Source organism: Astatotilapia calliptera, chromosome 12, assembly GCF_900246225.1.
Source record: "Astatotilapia calliptera chromosome 12, fAstCal1.2, whole genome shotgun sequence".
In the NCBI taxonomy this organism is placed as follows: domain Eukaryota; kingdom Metazoa; phylum Chordata; class Actinopteri; order Cichliformes; family Cichlidae; genus Astatotilapia; species Astatotilapia calliptera.
Genome location: NC_039313.1, coordinates 30853746 through 30873488, shown reverse-complemented (window position 1 = coordinate 30873488; position 19743 = coordinate 30853746). Strand labels below are relative to the sequence as shown.

At 42.0% G+C, this 19743-nt stretch overlaps 1 protein-coding gene across 2 annotated transcripts in view; it reads right to left on the bottom strand.

The window, feature by feature from the left end:
- znrf3 (zinc and ring finger 3) overlaps positions 1-19743 on the bottom strand; it is a 65185-nt gene that overhangs the window by 11743 nt on the left and 33699 nt on the right. For both annotated transcript variants that reach the window (XM_026186148.1, XM_026186149.1), the window contains exon 2: positions 18333-18455. In XM_026186148.1, the coding sequence (XP_026041933.1) occupies positions 18333-18455 (123 nt within the window). The remainder of the gene's footprint in view (positions 1-18332; positions 18456-19743) is intronic.

The window sequence follows — 19743 nt, the reverse complement described above, 5'->3', positions numbered from 1 at the left end:
GACTCTGAGTGAACATCAGCTTCAGGAAAATGTAAACATATCATGTCTCTGAATTTCAAGCTGTCTTAATTAGATTTCCCCTTGGCTTAATCCATAGACAAGATGTTTATGAATCTGGCTTTCATAGCTCATTAAAGACTAATTAACTAAACAAACTGAATCAATCATTCCCAGCAGTGAAGGAAAGCCCCATGAAAAACAACAGCAACACGCAATAAGTACAAGCGCTTCCAACTTTCTCTTTCGTTCTGCTTCCTTTACATAAACTAGCATTGCTCTTTTCTTTCTCCGTTTTTCTTTAACTTTTGTACTTGGAAAGTTCAAAAGCGAGCGGTGTGGAATCGGCTTTTCCCTCTCACCCAGTTTTCTCTCAGCTCCACGCTGCCAGGCTCCAGCCCCCATTTAATTCAGCACAAGTCTGCTCCTTTGATGTTAGCTCTCCCAGTTAATAATTAATAGCTCTTGGTAAGACGCTTTGAGAAGAAAGAGATCTCCCTCCTGAAGAATCTCCACTCGGGCAGGCCCGCGCTGCAGTGCAGGGACTTGCCTGACGACAACAAAAATGCACCCACAGGCAAACTGGCTTGCTTAAAAAAAACACCATAAAAAAAATTACAATCTTCGGACACCAAAAGATGGATTAATACGGTTAAAAAATTTGCTCAGAACTAAAATACGGTTTATTTCAATGAGTCAAACTGGGTTTAACGAGACATTGTGCAAGAAATCTGAGACAGCACCAAGTCGTCTGTGGTAAACCTTTTAAAAAAAGATGAATTGCACACTAGAAAAGTGGGCTTTCATTGAGATTCAACAGGGATTTCAAAGAGGTCTGGTCATTAAGCTTATCGGGAAGGAAGTCACGATGGCGTTTTGATCTTCTCATTCGTACTTAAAGACGAGATCAAGACCGACCGATGCTGTCAGCTATTTCAGCGATGAAAGTTGCAATAAGACAGAAAGTTGCCTGACAAGTAACAGTTTACAATATTTGGGTTTTATAAAAACTAATATAACATTAAAGGGTGAATTGTTCAAGAAACAAGGAGATGGGAATTTTGGTGGTATATTTACCACCATGTACTGGTACATTGTCAACATATTACATATGTGGACAATGATAAAATGTAGTGATGTAATTATGGAACTATTTCTTTAGTGTAGTGTAATTTCATAAAATACAACAAACTGTTATTTAATAAGTTACTCCCAAGCACCCCGGTTTGTGATAATGAGTGAATAACAATGTCATCTATAATAAAAAATACAATAAACACTAAGAAGATCATTTTACTGCAGAAGTACTTTTACTTTTGACACCTTTGAAGTGAAGTATATTTAAACAGAGCTTCTTTCACCAGTGGAGATTCACTGATCAAGAACTTGAAACACTATAAAGTGTTCAGATAATATTAGATTACCATGATTTCCCATCTTTTGTACTTTTTTACTCAACCAACGGTAGTTTGTAAGATTTGATCTTTATCCATGAATCAAAAAGTAAACATATGAGGACAAAACCCCTGCGAGGCAAACAGAGGTGGTCAAAAACAAGGCAAAACGAAAACTGTCTCACTGTGAAATCCTGCAAAAAGTTAATATTTTTCTCAAAGCTGAGACGTGATCTCTCTCCCTCTCTTGATCAGTCATCCATGCTCAAAAGTCAGCTGAACTCTCAACCCGAACTGCCTGCCAAAATGGTGGTTGGGGGGGGTTTACAGGTACTTCACAATAATGCTGGCTAAACAAACTTCCCGCTGGCTCGGAGACATTAGAATTAGGGTACAATCGTCCCCGAGTGAACAAAAACCGCAGCAGAAAGCACTGAGGACTCAGTCTAGACGCAGAGGAAAATGAAAGCTATGTTTAGCATCCCTAAGTAAACCTGCCAGCTTGTAAGATCTGAGGGAGCGAAATTTTCACTTGTCTGGAAAGAGTCTCTTCTCAGTGTAGAACTCACTCCGTCATTCACACGGACCGAGAGTTGGCATATTAACTCTGTGTCACACACAGAGCCATCCGTGTGTGTTTATAAATGCATGTTTAACAGAAAAACACAGGCTCACGTGCAAACCGAACTACACCTGGATACACCTGCAACATCTGTCTCACGCTCCAGCTCTTCTATCCCACTGCTACCTTTCTTCTCCTCTGCTTCCCTTGTTTTTTTCCTTCTTCCTCCTTCTGCTCATGCTTTCCTTTCCTGCTCCCTCTCTCTCTCTCTCTCTCTCCGCACTGCTATAATTAAGGCAATTAAGTCTTCAGAAGACTCTCCACTGCTATTATGCTGTAATTTCATGTTGCCTCCTGGCTTTACCGTTTATTAAAAGATAAAGGCATACTTTTCTCCCGTGGATTTTCTCATATGTGGTCACCCCCTCTTTTTTTTCATGTCCTTTTCTCACTCCCTTTCAGGGAAGGCATGTGTGCCGAGACATTATTTACATTCAGCTAAAATAAAATCAGAGTTTTCAATGTGGCTATGCTTCATCTGATTGGACGCCTTTGCAGCTGAGAGAAAGAAAAGCATTTCTGAAACGTCTCTCCTTTGTTCTCCGTGGATGCTGAACTTCAGCAGACAAAACCTGGCTGTATTATCGTGACATTTTCAAAACAGCAGGATTAGGAGCACTTACTCACCTAACTAATCCTTCTTCATCTCCCACCGTTTGATGTGAGCACTTCACCGACAAACCGTTGCTCTGTCGTAACATGTTTTTCTATTTACAGATATTCGACATAACTGTTTTGGCCTGTGTGTCATTTAATCAGCAGGTTTAGCGATCCTGCCGGATCTGCTTACTGTTGTGTCATGACCACTGTAATATTAAGACCGCGCTATTGTGAAATCATTTACAAGGACACAATGTCACTCAGAAAACCTTGATGTGCTAAAAACACCTGACTAGTGTTGAGTCTAGGGCTGCACGATTTTGCATAAAATGAGAATCACGATTTTTTTTGGCTTAGAATTGAGATCACGATTCTCTCGCGATTTTCTTTTCCAGTATAAATATTTATTGCACTTATTAACTGCACATCAACTTCATAAGACTGAACATAAAAACAATAAATAAACATAAAAACAACAAATGTCTCACATTTTGTCGTTGCCGCAAAATGTTGTACTGCTTGAAATTCCGTCTCCACCGTTGCTCGACGCTGCGTGTATAGAGCAGGTAGTGCAACAATAGAAAAATAGTTGCGGGACGGCACTGTGTAGCGTTTGTCTAGGGTGTTGATCATTTTCCTAAATCCCTCGTTTTGCACAGTGTTGATGGGAGCCATATCTTTGTTCAGGTGATAAGTGATAGCCTCCGTAATTTCTTTGTGCCTGTAGGAGTTCGACGTGTATAGGGAAGCGCTGTATAAGGTTCCCGTTATTGATGTTTGGGTGGTTGACCGGGACGGATTTTCTCCTGTCACTTTCTCGTCGTCCCTGACGTGTTCTCCGTTGTTTTTCCCCTGCTAATTTTAGCAGCCAGCTTCTGTACCACGTGGTATAAGGCTCCGCCCTTGTCATTTGTTGAGCAGGAAGAGTGAGCGCTTGTTTTCATGCAGATTACGTCCCGGATCAAAATGCGGTACAATCGTCGTCGTCTTTTTTCTCTCTTTTTAAAAAAAAAATCGTTGTCATTTGGAAATGAGATCGCACATAAGTATGAATTGAGATCGCGATTTTCTAACGATTAATCGTGCAGCCCTAGTTGAGTCACCGTTCAGTTTCTGATTCCATCCTCACAAACTTTTGAACTCGCCCATTCGCTCCCTTTTTTTTTTTTTTTTTTTTTTTTTTTTAATATTAATGCTTTCTCGCAGCTGCAGCGTGTTACAACAGTCCTAAGGGCAGTCTAAGGCACCATTTCAAATATTTACGGAGCACATAAAAATCCACTTGTGTGTCACACCGATGGGGGATGGGGGCCGGCAGGCCTCTGAGCTCCTCTCCATTCAACCACTTTCATATAAACTGACAGTTCACCCAAAGTAAACACACAGGGGAAAGAATCACTTAAAGCACTCAGTGAGCTCAGTGACTGCCATTAATATCCAACATGCAGATAAGAGGTGAAGTAAGGAAGTGGATGCTGACCTGGTCACCATGTGCTGAGGAGTAAGGACGCTGAATAAAAGAATGGTTTAAGCCCTAAAATTTGTTTAAGACGACAGGCAACTTTAATAATCTGCTGGCATAATGTCAATGTTACTTCATCAGGGTCTGTGCGAGTGTGCCACATGGTGCTACAGGGTTATAGCACATTTCCCACACCCACTTCTAGATTGGGTGATCCATCACGATAATCATGTCAACTCAGAAAGAAGCACGAGAGGCATCGTGTACATGCCTACCTGTTAATGCGGCTGCGGCATTGAAAGTGATAAGTAAATGTTATTAGGTCTGACCTGGTGAGACTCCCCGGGAAGCTCATTCCCAAATGAAAACATGTTCACATGGCGTCCGATCAATGGAGCGCAGGTCTGCCATAAATCATGGTTTCATTTGAGCTGCTGGGGTAAGGGTTCACTGTTCATAGGAATCACACTTTTATCTGATGTTTACAAGTTAGGTCTTTACTGCTTTTTTCTCCCTGCTTCGCCAATTTCTAGAAAAATATCTGGGTGGCATATATTTGCTTGTCTTTGCCAGATTAATGACTATTAGCCATTTGTTGGTTTAAGATAGCTCACAGGCTTGGCTATCAGAGATTTTCTATCATTTTGTAATAAACATGAAAGAAACAGTTTTGTTCCTCAAACAATAAGACTTACAACCTGCTGAGTAAGAAACATTCAAATAAAATGTGTGGTCCAACCCTTAAACCTGCTGTGAAGCAGGATGTGTGCAAGTATGTAATTTGTGTGTTTAATTTAATTATATTGATCCTGATTTGAATCATTTCATGGTAAGGTTGCTTGAATTAGACCAAATTTAACACATTTTGTTTTTATGACTCAGTATTTATGAATAGTTGTGAGATTTGTCCAGGATGACAGATTGAGAGAGATGTAGAAATCTGGAGCAGATATAATGAACTCACTATCAGACAAACTTCAGGTACACTGACCCTTGACCCCATCTCTGTGCTGTACATATAATTGATCAGGACGCATGCACACACACACACACACACACACACAGCATGAAATGACTATCTTTGTCACTGTGACACTGTAATCAGTTCCCCTAAGTCCAGCCAAAGGACTTTCTTTGCACTGAAGCCCCAGAGCTGAAAAATTGTAAAAAGTGAGGCAGAAAAAGCAGACATTTCCAGGTTTCCTTAGGAGGCAAAGAGCTTTCACCTAGAGTCACTACTCCGAGGTTTATGGTGGACAAAGACTACACATCATCTGTCATTTCTGACAAAATCAGCCGTATTCATTATCTCTCTTGATATTGCTGGACTAAAGAAAAAAAAACAGATTTTTTGGGGGCGGTCCATTAGCCCGCCTTTGTAGTGGCCCTTTGGCTGATGTGTGGGACACCAGTGTCCCCTCTCCATTTCTGTATCTGCCTCAGCGCACAATATTGGGTGGCCATTCACCCATTATTGCATAACCAGCATTATACAAGTGAACTGTGCTATCAAAATATGTGTGTGTGTGCATGGGTGTGTGAGGGGGCACCTCTGAGGAGGCCTGCCAGTGGAACTTGGCAAGGAGCCGACCCCATTAAAGAGTTGAGACAGACAGAGAGAGAGAGAGAGAGAGAGAGAGGGAGGTGTAGTTGGGAGTGCTCCCTGTCCCTCATAATAAGACTCATGCATAGTCGTGCTCATGCACACTTATCTACAATACCAAGTCCTGACTTATCTAAACTAAACTCATAAAGCTCTGACAGAATCCAAAATGAAAAGTAATGCCATAAAAAAAAAAGCTATCAGTTCTCAATGCTGGCAAACAGTTGTGGGTGTTTGCTTTAGTCTCTGTTCAAAATGTGACCTTAAAAACACAAAGTACCAGCCATTAAACGCCGGATCAATTTTCTCTTCTTTATTTGTTGATTCGATTCTGCCTGGCTGAACTCACATTTTCCCCACATGTAGACATGATTTTATTCAGAAACATTTAAAAGAGAGAAGCATGTAAGAAGTTTGCATTTTTGTCCATCAGTAATATAAATATGAGCGCTGCTGCTGCCATCATGGATTGCAAAGTCAGAGTTGGTGGACTTTCCAAGTGGGAAATCCAACATGAGGGGGCATTCCAGCTGAAAATTCCAACCTGGAAGTTGAAATTTCAAACTTCCCACTTCAAATGGAATGCACCTTTACCTACTACTCTGCAGTCTGTAAAAAGCAGCATGTAATCAAAACCCATATACTAAGTATCATGTTTGCTGTGAAAATCTTTAAGCTGCATGTCACTTTATAGGAAGGAATTATAAACTTCACTTCCTAGAAGAAAAAAAAATAACAAAGAAGATTACAACTAACCCATGTTTTTTAGTTTTGGTGTCTTTTTCTCCAGTGAATTTGAGACACTATTAGCCCTTTTCCACTAGTACCTGCACGGCTCCACTCAGTTTTGCTTGTTTTCCATTACAATCGAGGACCACCTAATGGGGTCTGTATAGCAATGCTATAAAGTACCGTGGCGTCATTTGTATGTGGCATGAACACCACAACAATGGAGGACATCGAGGCGATGGTATAACTCCTGCTTGTCAAACTCGGACGACATTGTTGTTTTTAGTGTAGCCTTTCCCCTCGTCGCCTGGTTTCAAAAAATGGCGGTTTTGATTTTCGTGTAGGACTCATGTTTCATCGAGTGACACCACCGACAAGCCAATCTGTGGCATGTGTCTGTTAACAACACATTTTTGGATCCCCACAGATTTCTTGGAATCTCGGCCGAGAAGGCCGTAACGTTTAAACATTGGCTTCAAATGTTACCATTTTTAAATGAATTTTATTCAGTGCAACAGTCAACAGTATGTTCACCTATCAGTGGCGTCATATTCTCTTTAAGCCCTCTCCCGTGGCTATAATTTCCAGGAAACACCGTAAACACCAGATGAGAATGTGCGCTTGAATGTTATAACATTGCCGTTTTTAGCGCAATTGTTTTGAACACGGATAGCAGATTGAATTAACCAAAACAAAACAAAACAAAAAAAAAAAACATGTTTTCACAAAAAACCTCGATCAGAATTATGTAAAAAAGACAATGAAATCTCATTATCTTGTCATCATGTGGGAAAAAACAAAGATTACTTAGGATACACTGTGGTTTTTACAAAATGAGAGACTTTCATGAAGCATCGAGTTGAATATGGCCCTCGTTTTATGCTTGCTTTTCTTTTTAATTACATTTATTTTGGCGGGAAATTTGAGCAATGGTTCGGTTTTCTTATGTGCGTCCCGAAGGCACAATAAACAACAAATGATGGATGAAGTGCAATCACTGAACTCGAACTTTTCGCAGAATACGTCGCATTTTTATCTCTCTCTGTATATAAAAATACACGAGCTCGTCTTTGCCCGTTTTGCACCACAGACAGCGTTTCCCATCTCTCCCTGTGGTTTGATGTCCTGTGGTGTCAGACACACACACACACACACACACACACACACACACACACACACACACACACGTGTAAATGCACTGACTGAGACTGCCGCTAATCAAGATGCTTTTTAGTCTTCTCTCCTCCCGCTGCCCACTGCTCTGCCCTGCTGAGACCAAACATTGAGACCGGAGGAATGGACAACCGCTAATTAAATTTCCTCCACTTTTCCTCTCCGTCCCTCCCATGTTGTTTTCTTACCGGTTTTGGTTTCTTGCCCTTTGTGATTCACAGGAAAATAAACAAGCATCCAGCTAGGAACAAGAACACTACTTCTCAAAAGCTTCTTCTCCACCTAGTGTCTAAAAGAAGCCGTTGGGGCCAAAGTGGGAGAAGTCATGACTAGAAAAGACGGACTATAATCCCACTTGTTATTCATTGGTGGGATTTTACTAGTATTACTGATTGTTAATTTGGCCTTCCGTCATTTTAATCAGCCTCACAGAACTTTAATGAATGGAAGAGTGATTTTATGATACAAGTTAGATTATAGCTTCTAGAAAGGGTTTAAAGGATTTTTTTAAATGAACACTCAAAGGCAGAAGAACTGAAGAGAGCTGTCAGATGAAACTAAAGAAGACAGCAGGCCTGGGATGACACACTACATTTGTGCTTTCCTTCCTGCAAGGCTCTTGGCACATAACAGATCAATACTAGTGTTTCTCTCTGACTGCCAAGGATACTGACCTCAAACTAACAAAGTTAAATATTAAAACAGAAGGTCAGGTGGGTTTAGCTGATCACTTTGAAAAAGACTTTTTATCCTTTTTTAAAAAACTGATTCTGTTTATAAATCACTTTTTCTATTGTCTTGCTGGGGGATGCCGCTGCCATTGAGGTGTGCCATTACTCTGGGCGGGGTGTGCTTGGTCTGCAGCATTGTTCCCATGGGTGGTACATGTCAACTAACATCAATGTAAATTCAAGGTTATTCACTACACCTGTCAGTGGTTTTAATGTTGTGGCCAATCAGAGTACAATATGAATGAATAAACTGTTAGACAGCGTGTGCAGACAGCTTTATTGATTGCAACAGCTGTAACATCAACTGCACGTGAGACGCAGCTGAAAAAGACGGCCAAAGCTCTCGCTCAGTCAACAGCCTTTTTAGCTGCAAACAAAGAGAAAAACATCTCGTTCTGCCTCCCGGGCTAGCTGCTAACCACAACACATACAGGTGTACCTGCCATACGCAGCCGACGCAGGTGTCTATAAAACATGGATGTAGCTACAGTTACACCAGTGTTTTTTTACAAACCTCAGATGAGAACGAGACTGACGCTCACATGGTGGCATCTCGTCAGTCGCAAGGCAGCCACCATAAATGCCCTGAAGCTTGTCATCCTTTGTTGTCTATTTTATGCAAAACGCAACCTTAATTTACAAAATGAATATCGTGATGGACTGAAAAAGATTTAAAACTAGTGATTGAAATCATCAACTTACTGGTCAAGCGTTTAACAGGGTACATGAAGTAAAGAAGTATGGCTGTTTTTCAGTAGACTGCTTTAAAGTCAGTAAGGCAGAGGAGTTGTGCCGAAATTTCTTTTCTTTTTTTTTCTTCTACAAAACAAAACAGCAACAGCACAATATTTGTTGTCCCCAGTGTCCACGCTGCTATATTGTGAACTTGCACAACGTTTAAAATGCAACTATTTCAGTCAAGTGGAGGCGTTTCACTAAACTGCTACTTCTCCCCTTCCTGTAATTCGTCTCCAGTTATACGGTTTTTCTCTAATCTCTGACTCGACGCTGCTTTAGGAGACCATGCCCCTGCACGCTTGAAAGAGACACCGCCGCTGTTGCTTCTCTTTCTTGTAATACGCTATCCTCCTGCTGGTTGGGGGTGTTGCCATTGCCTGCTCACTTCTTTGCCTGGGCAAACAGCAGAGCGGGTCAGGACTTGGCCCTATTCCCCTTATTTTGCATCCTTCTTTTTTCTTTTTTTTTACTGTTCCTTTCTTCCCCCACTATAAAGCCTAACAGTGGGTCAGCAGAGGAGGATGACTGTGGTTGATTATGTAGAATAAAGAAGAATACAATTCTTCTTTAAATTGGGATACAATGTGACCAATTTGTTGTGAGCACACGGACTTGTCTGCTTAGCTGCGACACTGAAAAGGCATCAACTGCATGTATCCTCCAAATGGAGTAGAGAAGAGATAATTATAATAAGGAAAAGTCTTGATACAACTATTTTCACATATGCAGTTTCACGCCAAGATCCTTTTTGATATGTAAAAATTTCCTTTTAAGTAATCTGGGACAGCTTACAAACCTCAAGACAAAAATCTAAGGACTCGTGAGATGTTTGATGGCACTGGAAAACATAAAAAAGCCTTTTTATTTCTTCTTCCAGTCTTTTCTTCCTCTCATGACTAGATTTTACTTGTTGTGGGCTTCTAAAAAATATTTATATGAAGACACTGGACTTGAAACTAGAACACAGGACCTGCTGCAAATAGGATTTGACCAACCTTTATATTGCATGACCTTAATGCCTCCATATAAAGGTGCGTTTATTCAGCTATTACTGCAATAAAACACCTCACACTGTCATTTCTCAGCAAGTCATCTCTTGGTTATAATATCTTTTGGTCAACAAATCCATTTCTGGATCACACACACCTTGTCTTTCATGTACCTCTATTTTGTAAAAAAAAATAATTTACAGATAAATTTGTATTCCTTATATTTATCCGATAAATTTTTCACTGACTTTCTTCTTCAAGTTCTTCTTGCAGCATGTAATCACTTATCCAGATGTTAGATCTTTATTGTTATACTGGTCTCCAGTAAACAATACTAATGTGCTACCCAGAATCTACTAGGTGCATTCCCATTCAATATCCCCTCCCTATCTACATGTTTCTCTTTCTCTTGTTCCATTACCTCACTGTCTGAGGGCACGACCAGCTCCGATGACACTCATACATCAACCCCCACACACACACACACACACACACACACACACACACACACACACACACACACACACACACACACACACACACACACACACACACACACACACTCGCTTAGGCACACATCACTTCTTCTCCATCTTCTTGTGCTGGACCTAACCATGCCTCCCTGGCAAAGCATGAAAGAAAGTTTGAACCACAAGAACAGGATGCCATTTTCACCCCCGCTAACCCTTCAGTTTTGGAGTCATGTATAGCAGGGAGAGGCATCAGATTAGCTGTGTGGGACCTCGGGGCTTCAGTTTCCAGCTTTTGTGCCAGGCCGTGGGCTCGAGCCGTACAGACAACACGGCCCTGACATACACAGTGAGGCGCGGGACACGAGGATTCTCACGCACACAAGCACATTCCCATACAAAGCAACGGGCTTAGAGATGAAGGGAGAAAAGACAAGGCTTTGCTTGATGTGGGTGGATGTCTGGTCCTATCTTTTCTAAGATTTACTTTTTCCATGGCTCATCTTTTCTTTTGTCTTTTTGCTCACTGTCTGACAGACAAGACAGCTTAAGCTCAGGCTGTTGTCAGACTTTTAAGTAACAATTGTGATAAAGATCAAAAATCAGTGTAAAGGTGGAGAAAATAAAAAGAAACATCCATAGTAGAGCTAAATGCACTTTCTTCTCCCCTCCTCTCTTCCTCCCCCCTTATTTCTCTGCCCCCTGCCTCATCTTTTCTTTTTCTCTCCCTCCATCTCTCTCTCATCTTAAGTCCCCAGGGCTCCTTTCTCCTCTCTTTAAATAGAGGCCTTAGCTGTGAAGTCTAATAATGGTCATTTGGCCTCCCATTGAAAGCTGGGTAATTCGGTCCAGGGACGGCTCACTTTGAGCCACATGACACAAGGAGCTTCCCAGTGACCATGGAAACGAGCGCAGTGGGACCCCTGGGTCCCTCCAAGTGCCGTGAAACACGGCAAAGCAGTGATTTAGGGGAGAGACTTACTTGGGAGGGGGTGATGGGGGTAAACTGAAGTAGGAAGATGGGTGAGTGTTCCAACACACCCTAAGAGAGAAGAAGCCTGCAGAAGCTTTTTTTTTTTATAGCTCCAGTAAAGGTTGAAGACAGTACCCTCTTTTTTCCTGTGGCCTGCATAAAATGGGAGCCAGGGTGATTTTAGGAGCTTTATTTATAGGGTCTTTTATTATGAGTTATAAGCTAAATTGGAAGTACTTCCTCAATATAGGAGGAACTTTGAGTGGTGCAACACTGGTAAAAGATTAAGAGCTGCTGTCCAAGACTAATGTTAGCCTCAGAAAAAGGAGCAAAACATACAGAACAGAACTGATAGTGAAGTCAAGGCTACACTGAGTCTATATGTAAAATTCAATCATCGGAGTGAAATACATTAGGAAAAAAAACTCTCCACGTTCACTTCACCTTGCTACTAGGCATTCACACACAGTGAGGAACTGTAGGTAGAAAATAAGGAGGTTGGAACAAGACTGCAAGAAAATCAAAGACTGCAATAAAAAGGTGATGCTGCATTACTATTTACAGGCCACTGGAAACTGCACCATTATTAGTGGTTTGAATGCAAACAGGGGAAAAAAAGGCTTGGAAAGTATACAGTCTACAGAATGTCACATGACATAGGCCCTTTTTAGAGAGGAGACTTAAAGCTCAGCTTGTTTCATCGGTCCACTAAAATGCCTGTTTGCTGTCGATCGCATTTCTAACTTGTCATTTTTATTTTACAGCTTTAATCAACTTTCCAACACAAGTGAGTCACCGCAGTTTTGAATGCTTTCAAAACTTCATTCTTTGCACCGTTATTACCAAGAGCAGGTTCTTGCTGTCTGTGCTGCCTCTGCAACTTGTACACAGGCTGCGAAGGGGATCGTTCTTCTTGCACTTCCAGGTATGAAGCCTTACCCTGAATTGGCAACGGTTCTTATTGTGGGACAGATACGAGACCAAGGACTTCCTGTTTCATCTAAAGGTCAATGTTTACTAATGCAGATCACTTTTAAAAGCTAATTAAAAGCTAGGTTATCTTTAAGGAATATCAGATCGCTTGATGATTGTATTTCTGCAAGTGTAACCAGCACACAACCAAATATCTGACTGCAGGTAAACTACAACTGCAAATCAAAAAGCTTTCAGTACCAAAAATCCCATGTTGATAGATTCTAAATGTTCATATGCATATGCTAAAAAAAAGTTTGCTCAGGCTGCGTAAGACTGCGGTCATGACTTTTCCAGAAAAAAGTGACTCAGGCGCTCATTCAGATATAAATCCACCATGTTCAGAGGACGTCAGGTTAATAGAAAAGAGTCTGAAAAGGGGCTACACAGATAAGAGGGAGAAAGAGAGAGAGGCTCCTGCCTGGTCACAGTGGAAACCTCTCCTGACACCCCACCCGGAAGAGCGGCCAAGATAATATCAGCAAGTTGAGGCGCACACAAACATGAAAGAAGCACCCAAGAGGCAGGCCCCTGAGTGCTCCATGCTTCACAAGATTTCTTTTTTCCTCCCCCTTTCTTCTCTCCCTGCTGCTCCTCCTCTCTTTTTCAGTTTCTCTTTCTATCCCTCCCTCCGCGCTGCCGCGTTTGAAAGTGTTTGTGCAGAGTGCTTAGGGCGAGGGCCAGGTGGAGAGAAAGCTAAAGAGTTAGTGTGTGCATTTCACCCCATCAGGGTAACACGAAGTTCATCAAGTATTTCCTTTCAGATCTAGAACCTTTCTTTCACGACTTCATGATTTGTTTCTAAGAGCTAATAAGGCTGCACAGAACACTAAGTCCTGAGTGATCACCTGGCTATTATTTCAATCATTTGAAGTCTCAGATAGAATTGCATCTGCATTCAAATGTGTGGAAACTGTTTCAAATTGCAAGCCGTCGAATTCGACAAAAACGTGTTTCAGTGACAAAAAAAAGCAAATCCCTAAAGTTAGGTGAAAACTCAACAAGTTGAAGAAGTTTAGCCTTCAATTCTTTTTCATACTGGGGTCGCCAGAGTTAACGGCTTTGATTTAAACAAAAAGACTGGCTTTCGGTTTGCGGTATTCAACTGAACGGGAATAAGCCCCTGTAAGTTTTAGCACAATCGCAGGGGAAAATTGTCTCATCGATATCATGCATCTTTATGGATCTTCTGAGAAAAGAGTTCTTTTAAAAACTTTGAACAAAAAGACAAGCTTCGTCATTATCGAACGGTCCCTGTGCAAGTTGCAGATCAATTGCAATTTAACAAAACACTCGGGAGAACGCGGAGCGTAGAACTGCAGCAATTTTCCTTCTTTCTGTTCACGAAGGTCTTTTCTATAACAGAAGGAGTGAAATGAAGAAGGCAAAAAAAATAAAAAAAATGGCGTGAGAAGAGAATCGTTAGAGAATGTGAGTCATTCAGCCATCTTCATCAAAACACAAGCTGATCTGCCAGCCCATTAGGTCTCCATGTCCATACTGATAAACAGCGGATGAGCCACAGCGTGCACACATTCACAAATACACCCACTGATCAAACAGTATTCGTATGAAAAAGTCTGAAAACAAGGCCACATAGAGCCAGTTCAATCCAGCATGTAAGCTTCTTTACCACACGGCCTGCGGCATGACACCCTACTGGCATTGCCGTGGCCTCGGGATGACCTCTAACAGTAAAGTGTGTAAAACTATAGCGTCTAGGATGGCTAATGTGGCCACAGGCTATGAGCCAGTCGCCAGCAATATCGCACTCATCTGTCTGTAGCCATGTCTTTCTTTTTAATGCCCATCTCTCCCCTTTTCCTCAGATGCACATCATTCTTGTAGCCCTCGTGCACTTTCCCGATCATTCCTTGCCGTCACACACACACACACACACACACACACACACACACACACACACACACACACACACACACACACACACACACACACCCCTCTCTGCAGCTCTGGCTGAGATGCCAGACACAGTTAGAGTCCAAGAGCCACTTAGCACTAAGACTCAGCAGCTGTTTGCTCTGGCCTGCTGTCCCACAGTGCCAACTTCAGGACCACAGTAGAAAAGGACACACTCCTCTGCCCGCTCACATTGTTCCAGAGAAACTGCTGTTTTAAGATGAAGCTTGTGTGTGTGTCAAAGACAGAGCTGCCCACACAGGATACACTTTTTATGGTGGTATGCCTCTGGCAAAAACTTTAAAGTAGCTGGCTTTATTTCGGGGAGGATATGTCAGTAAAGGTCTCGAAACTTTTCTTGTTGCTCTAGTTATTTTTAAGTGCTTTGTAGCGGCCGATCTCATGGCCAGTCGCGCTCCGCTGCGATGAACTGTTGTTTTTGGCTGGCGTTTAAGGTGGAACTGATCATGGTTCAGAGACAAGCTGGTTAAGGCCAGCACCAGGCCACACACAACAAGCACATACCAGGGAGATTTACATGCTATGCCAGCCAAAAGTCTTGCTTTTCACAAGCAGCAGGGCCGTGTGGGAGGACAGGTTCCATTTTGCTACTTATGTGCATATATAAAAAGAAAATATATATACCATGCTAAATGCAAACCCCAACCACCCACTTACCAAACAGACACATTTACCCAGGTCATCTCTTTGAGACACCAAGTCTCCGAACTCTTTACCTTAATTTTCTGCCCATACACTCTTCTGCCTTCCCTCTCCTGGCTTCCAGGGATGGGGACTTATGTCATGAACACTCGGGCGGGATGAAACGAGGAAAGCCGGCATGCTAACGCCCCGAGTGAGAGTCCAGTGCCCACTGGACTCGCACTGCAGCACTGGAAGAAGAGATCTCTTGCTGGCACTGCAACAAAGACACCGACGGGTCTGCGCCCCCAATGAAGGCCAGTGGCATGATTTCATGTTCCAGAGGAGCTGCCAAAAATTGCAGTGAATGCGTGTGAACAGACAGCGTAGCGAAGACGGGAGGGAGGTCAATTCTGAGAAAGTCGAGCAGCGAGGAGGAAATGACAACCAAGAATATGTAACTGGCTGCAATAAATAGTTCAACATGAAAGAGGATACATGTGTGCAGAGCTGTAAGCATGATTTACAACATTTACAAACACCCCAGAGAAAGTTAAGGGTTGATAAGCTGGAGTTACAGAGACGGCGCTGTGAAAGCAACAGGGCAGACCTTCGGACATAGGACATTATAAACAAGACAAATGCACTTTTTAGCCAAATCTGATAAAGAACACATCAAACACTACAGTGAGAGCCCATTTGCTCTCAGTTCTCCTGCTGTTATGGGGAGGGGCTCTAGTTCTGTGGCACACTGAGGTCAGAGGTTTTATAGTCCTGGAGCTCTCACAGGAACCAGACAGGAAGTGCAGGAAAAAACTGTGTACATATATATGACACACCAGCACTTTAGTGAAGTTTGCACATGGACTTCAGAGGCTGGAATGACCGACCCCTTTTCCTGTGTCTTCCTCTACTGCGATTATTTTATTTGTCAGAGCAGTTCTCTATAATAATGAGCTCAACCCGACATCCCTGTGCCACTTAGCTGAATAACCGAGTACAAATCACAAAAGCACAGAGGAGCAATGTCCTGTGTAGCTCCAGCTAAAGACAATCCAAACCAAGAACGAGACTTTACAGCGCTAAACATTTAGCATAGCACTAGAACATCAGTCTGTCCCTACTGTTGGATTCATCAGGTCTCAGAAATGTTTTCTCCATCAAATGTTGCTTTTAAAACTGTTGGAATGATCATAAGGACCCAACGATGCAAGCCCCTTCCTCAAATTCAGCCAACCCTAAACAGAGGAGGGAATGCCCATCAGTGAGTGTTGATCAGCTCCGAAGCACAGCTGGGGGCCCAGTGTTCCCAGACAGTTTATATTTAGACGCTAGGTTTTTGTAATTGAATGGAATCTAAATTGACCAGACAAGACCCTGACACTGTTGGTGGCAAAGTGGCAGTAAAGCACACTTGGGTTCAGTCAGGGGACAGTCTGGTAGGGCGGGAGAAGGGTGGGGGCCGCCGAGCACGAGGCCAGGCCAGGCGGGGTGAGGGTGCAGGAGTGGGCATCGTATCCGGAATGGGGCTGGGCGCATAGCGGCCTGGTGGTCTGGCTGGCTGGTCGGGCAGAGGGAGCAGACTGGTAGGGGGTAAACACTGGACTGTCTGGCCTGGCAAAAGCGTTTGTGCCAACGCAAAGCACCCAGCTGTGTTCAGGCCCCAGGCGAGGGTTTGTCAAGATGCAACAATGGGCTTTCCCTTCTCTAATTATAGTCCTGGCTGAGTACACACAGAGGAAACAAGAGTGACCTAGAAGTTGGGGAGGCTGGCTAGAGGCCAAAAGGTCACAGGCCAAAGTTCTTGCCATCACCGCTACAGTGTCCCTTAGCAAAAGATCAGATCTAGAATATATAAAAATGGCCAGCTCATTAGGACTCTGCTCTGACCTGGTCCACTAAGCGGAAGGTGTGGGTTTCTCTAACTTGGGGTGTCCCCGTGGCTCAGTTGGCTAAGACACATCCCGCGTAACCACAACATTGTGCATCTGAATCTGACACTGGTGCATACTGTATCCTCCATTCATCCCGTCTCTCCTGTGTTTTTATTTTTTCTTTTAAACATGGTATGAAGGAACAAGCTGATGGGAACGACTGAACAAAAACTATCAACCTCGTTCCGATTCGCTCTCTTCCTTCTGAAAATGCACCTGCTTGTATTAAATTGCTGATCTAATGTTACGGACATGATTCGTATGCTTACAGAAAAGGCAAACACACATTCAGCTTTACGTTTATAGAAAACTGTCAGAATCAAAAACCAGGAGGGGAAATGACTGATGTTTGTGACCTTGTCAGGTTTTTGCTTGTACTTCTAGTACTACAGCCTACTACCTACCATTAAAAATCTGATAGACTGAAAACATATCTGTTTTACCATCTGTTTAAATGTATTATTCACGTGCCATTTCTTCCACTTGTGCTGCTGAAACTCAAGCGTGGGCACGTCGCCACGATAAGGACTACTTAGCTGATGAAATCCAGTTAATGAGTTCTGAGCATAACATTAGTTTTCAGGTCTCAGTGTATGTCAGCTAGAAACCATCATCAAACAAAGTGCACCATTAGGATGTTTATATGGCACGTGGGCTTCTGATATTATGAATGGCTGCTCTCTTTCTGTCACCAGGAATGTACAGGATAAATGAGACTATGGACAACACTCCCTTATTTCATCCTCTGGGGAATGTTGGTACATTCCATTAAGAGGAACACTTAATTAAAGCACGATAAAATACCACTGGAGGTGCCTGGGCACTGGAGGAAGGGAGGGCGGGAGGATAGGGATTGGGGAGGGATCACTACACTCTTGTTCTGACCACAATGGGAAGTAAGAAGCAAAATAAAACTAAACCATCCTTCCATGAATTGTCTCAGTGACTGCACTATATCAAAGCTAAACCCTTAAAGGGATTTTCATCAAATGCAAGGAAATAACTTTTCTTTACTCGCATGTTGACAGGTGACAATCTATTGTAATTTTAGGCAAATAGTAATCAAATTATTAGATATTTGTGCCCCAAGATGGCAAAATCCAAGGTGTTTTTTTGGGCTCTGAATATCAAAGAGTATTGCTAGCTTCTAATTTACAGTGAATTACGGTGTCAAAGTGACTCACCTGCATTGTTAAATGCTGATTTTCATTTTATTGCATGGTTCAACAAACCTGCAGTAGCACAGTAAAGAGCAAGGTGCTGTAATATATTAACTTTCTGAAAGGATAGTCATTGGATGTACATTAACGGGAAACAAAAGGCAAATTCAGAAACTAACACGGTGGCAAAACGGAAACTTGAAAACATAAAAAAGCAGTTCTTTACCTTTCCAAGCACCGTGAGACAACTGGGGTCCAACTCCGGCTGCTCCAGCTTCACCACGCCAACCCAGCCATACTCGTATAGGTCCTCTTCATCATTATTATTACATAGTCCCAAAGGATGCATCTGGAAAGACAATAAGATGGAGAAATAAATATTTGTCTCTATGCTACGGAGCTAGTATCACATTAGAAAAGTCAGAATGTGCAACCTTCAAGATTAAAAAATAAAATGTGCATCCGACATACATGATGTATCAAGTTTCAGGGTCTTGGCATCCCCACGTTCTGAATTTGACTCACAAAGAGGTAAATTACAAGCTTAAAGCTGCACAAACATCTCTTGGATGCATTCCTCATATTTATAGGGAATATAATGTTCTTTTAACCTATGATGAAATTTAAAAGCATTAGGCACCTGAGCTATTCTCTGTGTGCTTAACTTATCCAGAATCTAAACATACAGAAGACCTTTTAAAGAACAGTAGCAACATAAGCAAAATCAGGATTTATGTGCTTTCATGGATCTGCTGATCAGGCACATTTTTACTGAATTTCTACTTAGGGAAAGGTGCATTAAGTCTACTACCATTGTTACTGCTGGAAATGATTAATGCTGCTGCCATTTCTATTGTGCTTGTGCATACATGCACAGTGACTGGTTACATTGCATCTTCTCTTCTTAAATTGGAAAGTGAATGTTGACATTTTCTTCGAGCAGCATCAAACATTGTCTATCAGGTAACTTCAGGTGTCAACGCATACACAAGGTCACTAATATGCACCAGTTCTTTGCTTTGCAGAGCAAGCACATTCACATTGTTTACATATAAAGGAGGCATAAATCACTGATTGATGAAGAAGGTTGGAAAAATGCAAAGTGGAATATTTTCAAAGAATAAGAACAAAACAAAACAACAAATTCTGTTCTACAGTTTGACATCAGGAGACGGCTAAAAGCTAATCCAATCACCAATCTTGTGGATATGCTAGAATGCACTCCCAAAAGATGTGTACGTCATGAGGAAAATTAAAAGATGATAAAAAAAAAAACTAAAAAAAACACCAAATTCATTCTAAGCGTGTAATTACAGGTTATTATATTTTTATTACATTTTATGTGTTATTAAGTGTCCTTCTTTTTCTTCACATACCCACAAAAATATAAAAGCTCTCCAGCACAAAACATCAAGAAACCAAAAAAGGAATGGCTAGAGGACAGCCATGACTGTCAGGCTGTAATTATCAGGAAAAAGAAAAAAAGAGAAAGAAAAAAAATCGGATTAAAAACTGTAACCAAGTGGAGTCACCAAAATCCTGGATCAATTCCCCACCTTGGCAACACAGCAAAGACAAGCTCGCGTATTAGCATTAGAACTGGGCCAAATGACCTGCAGGCCGCTTTCGTATTAACC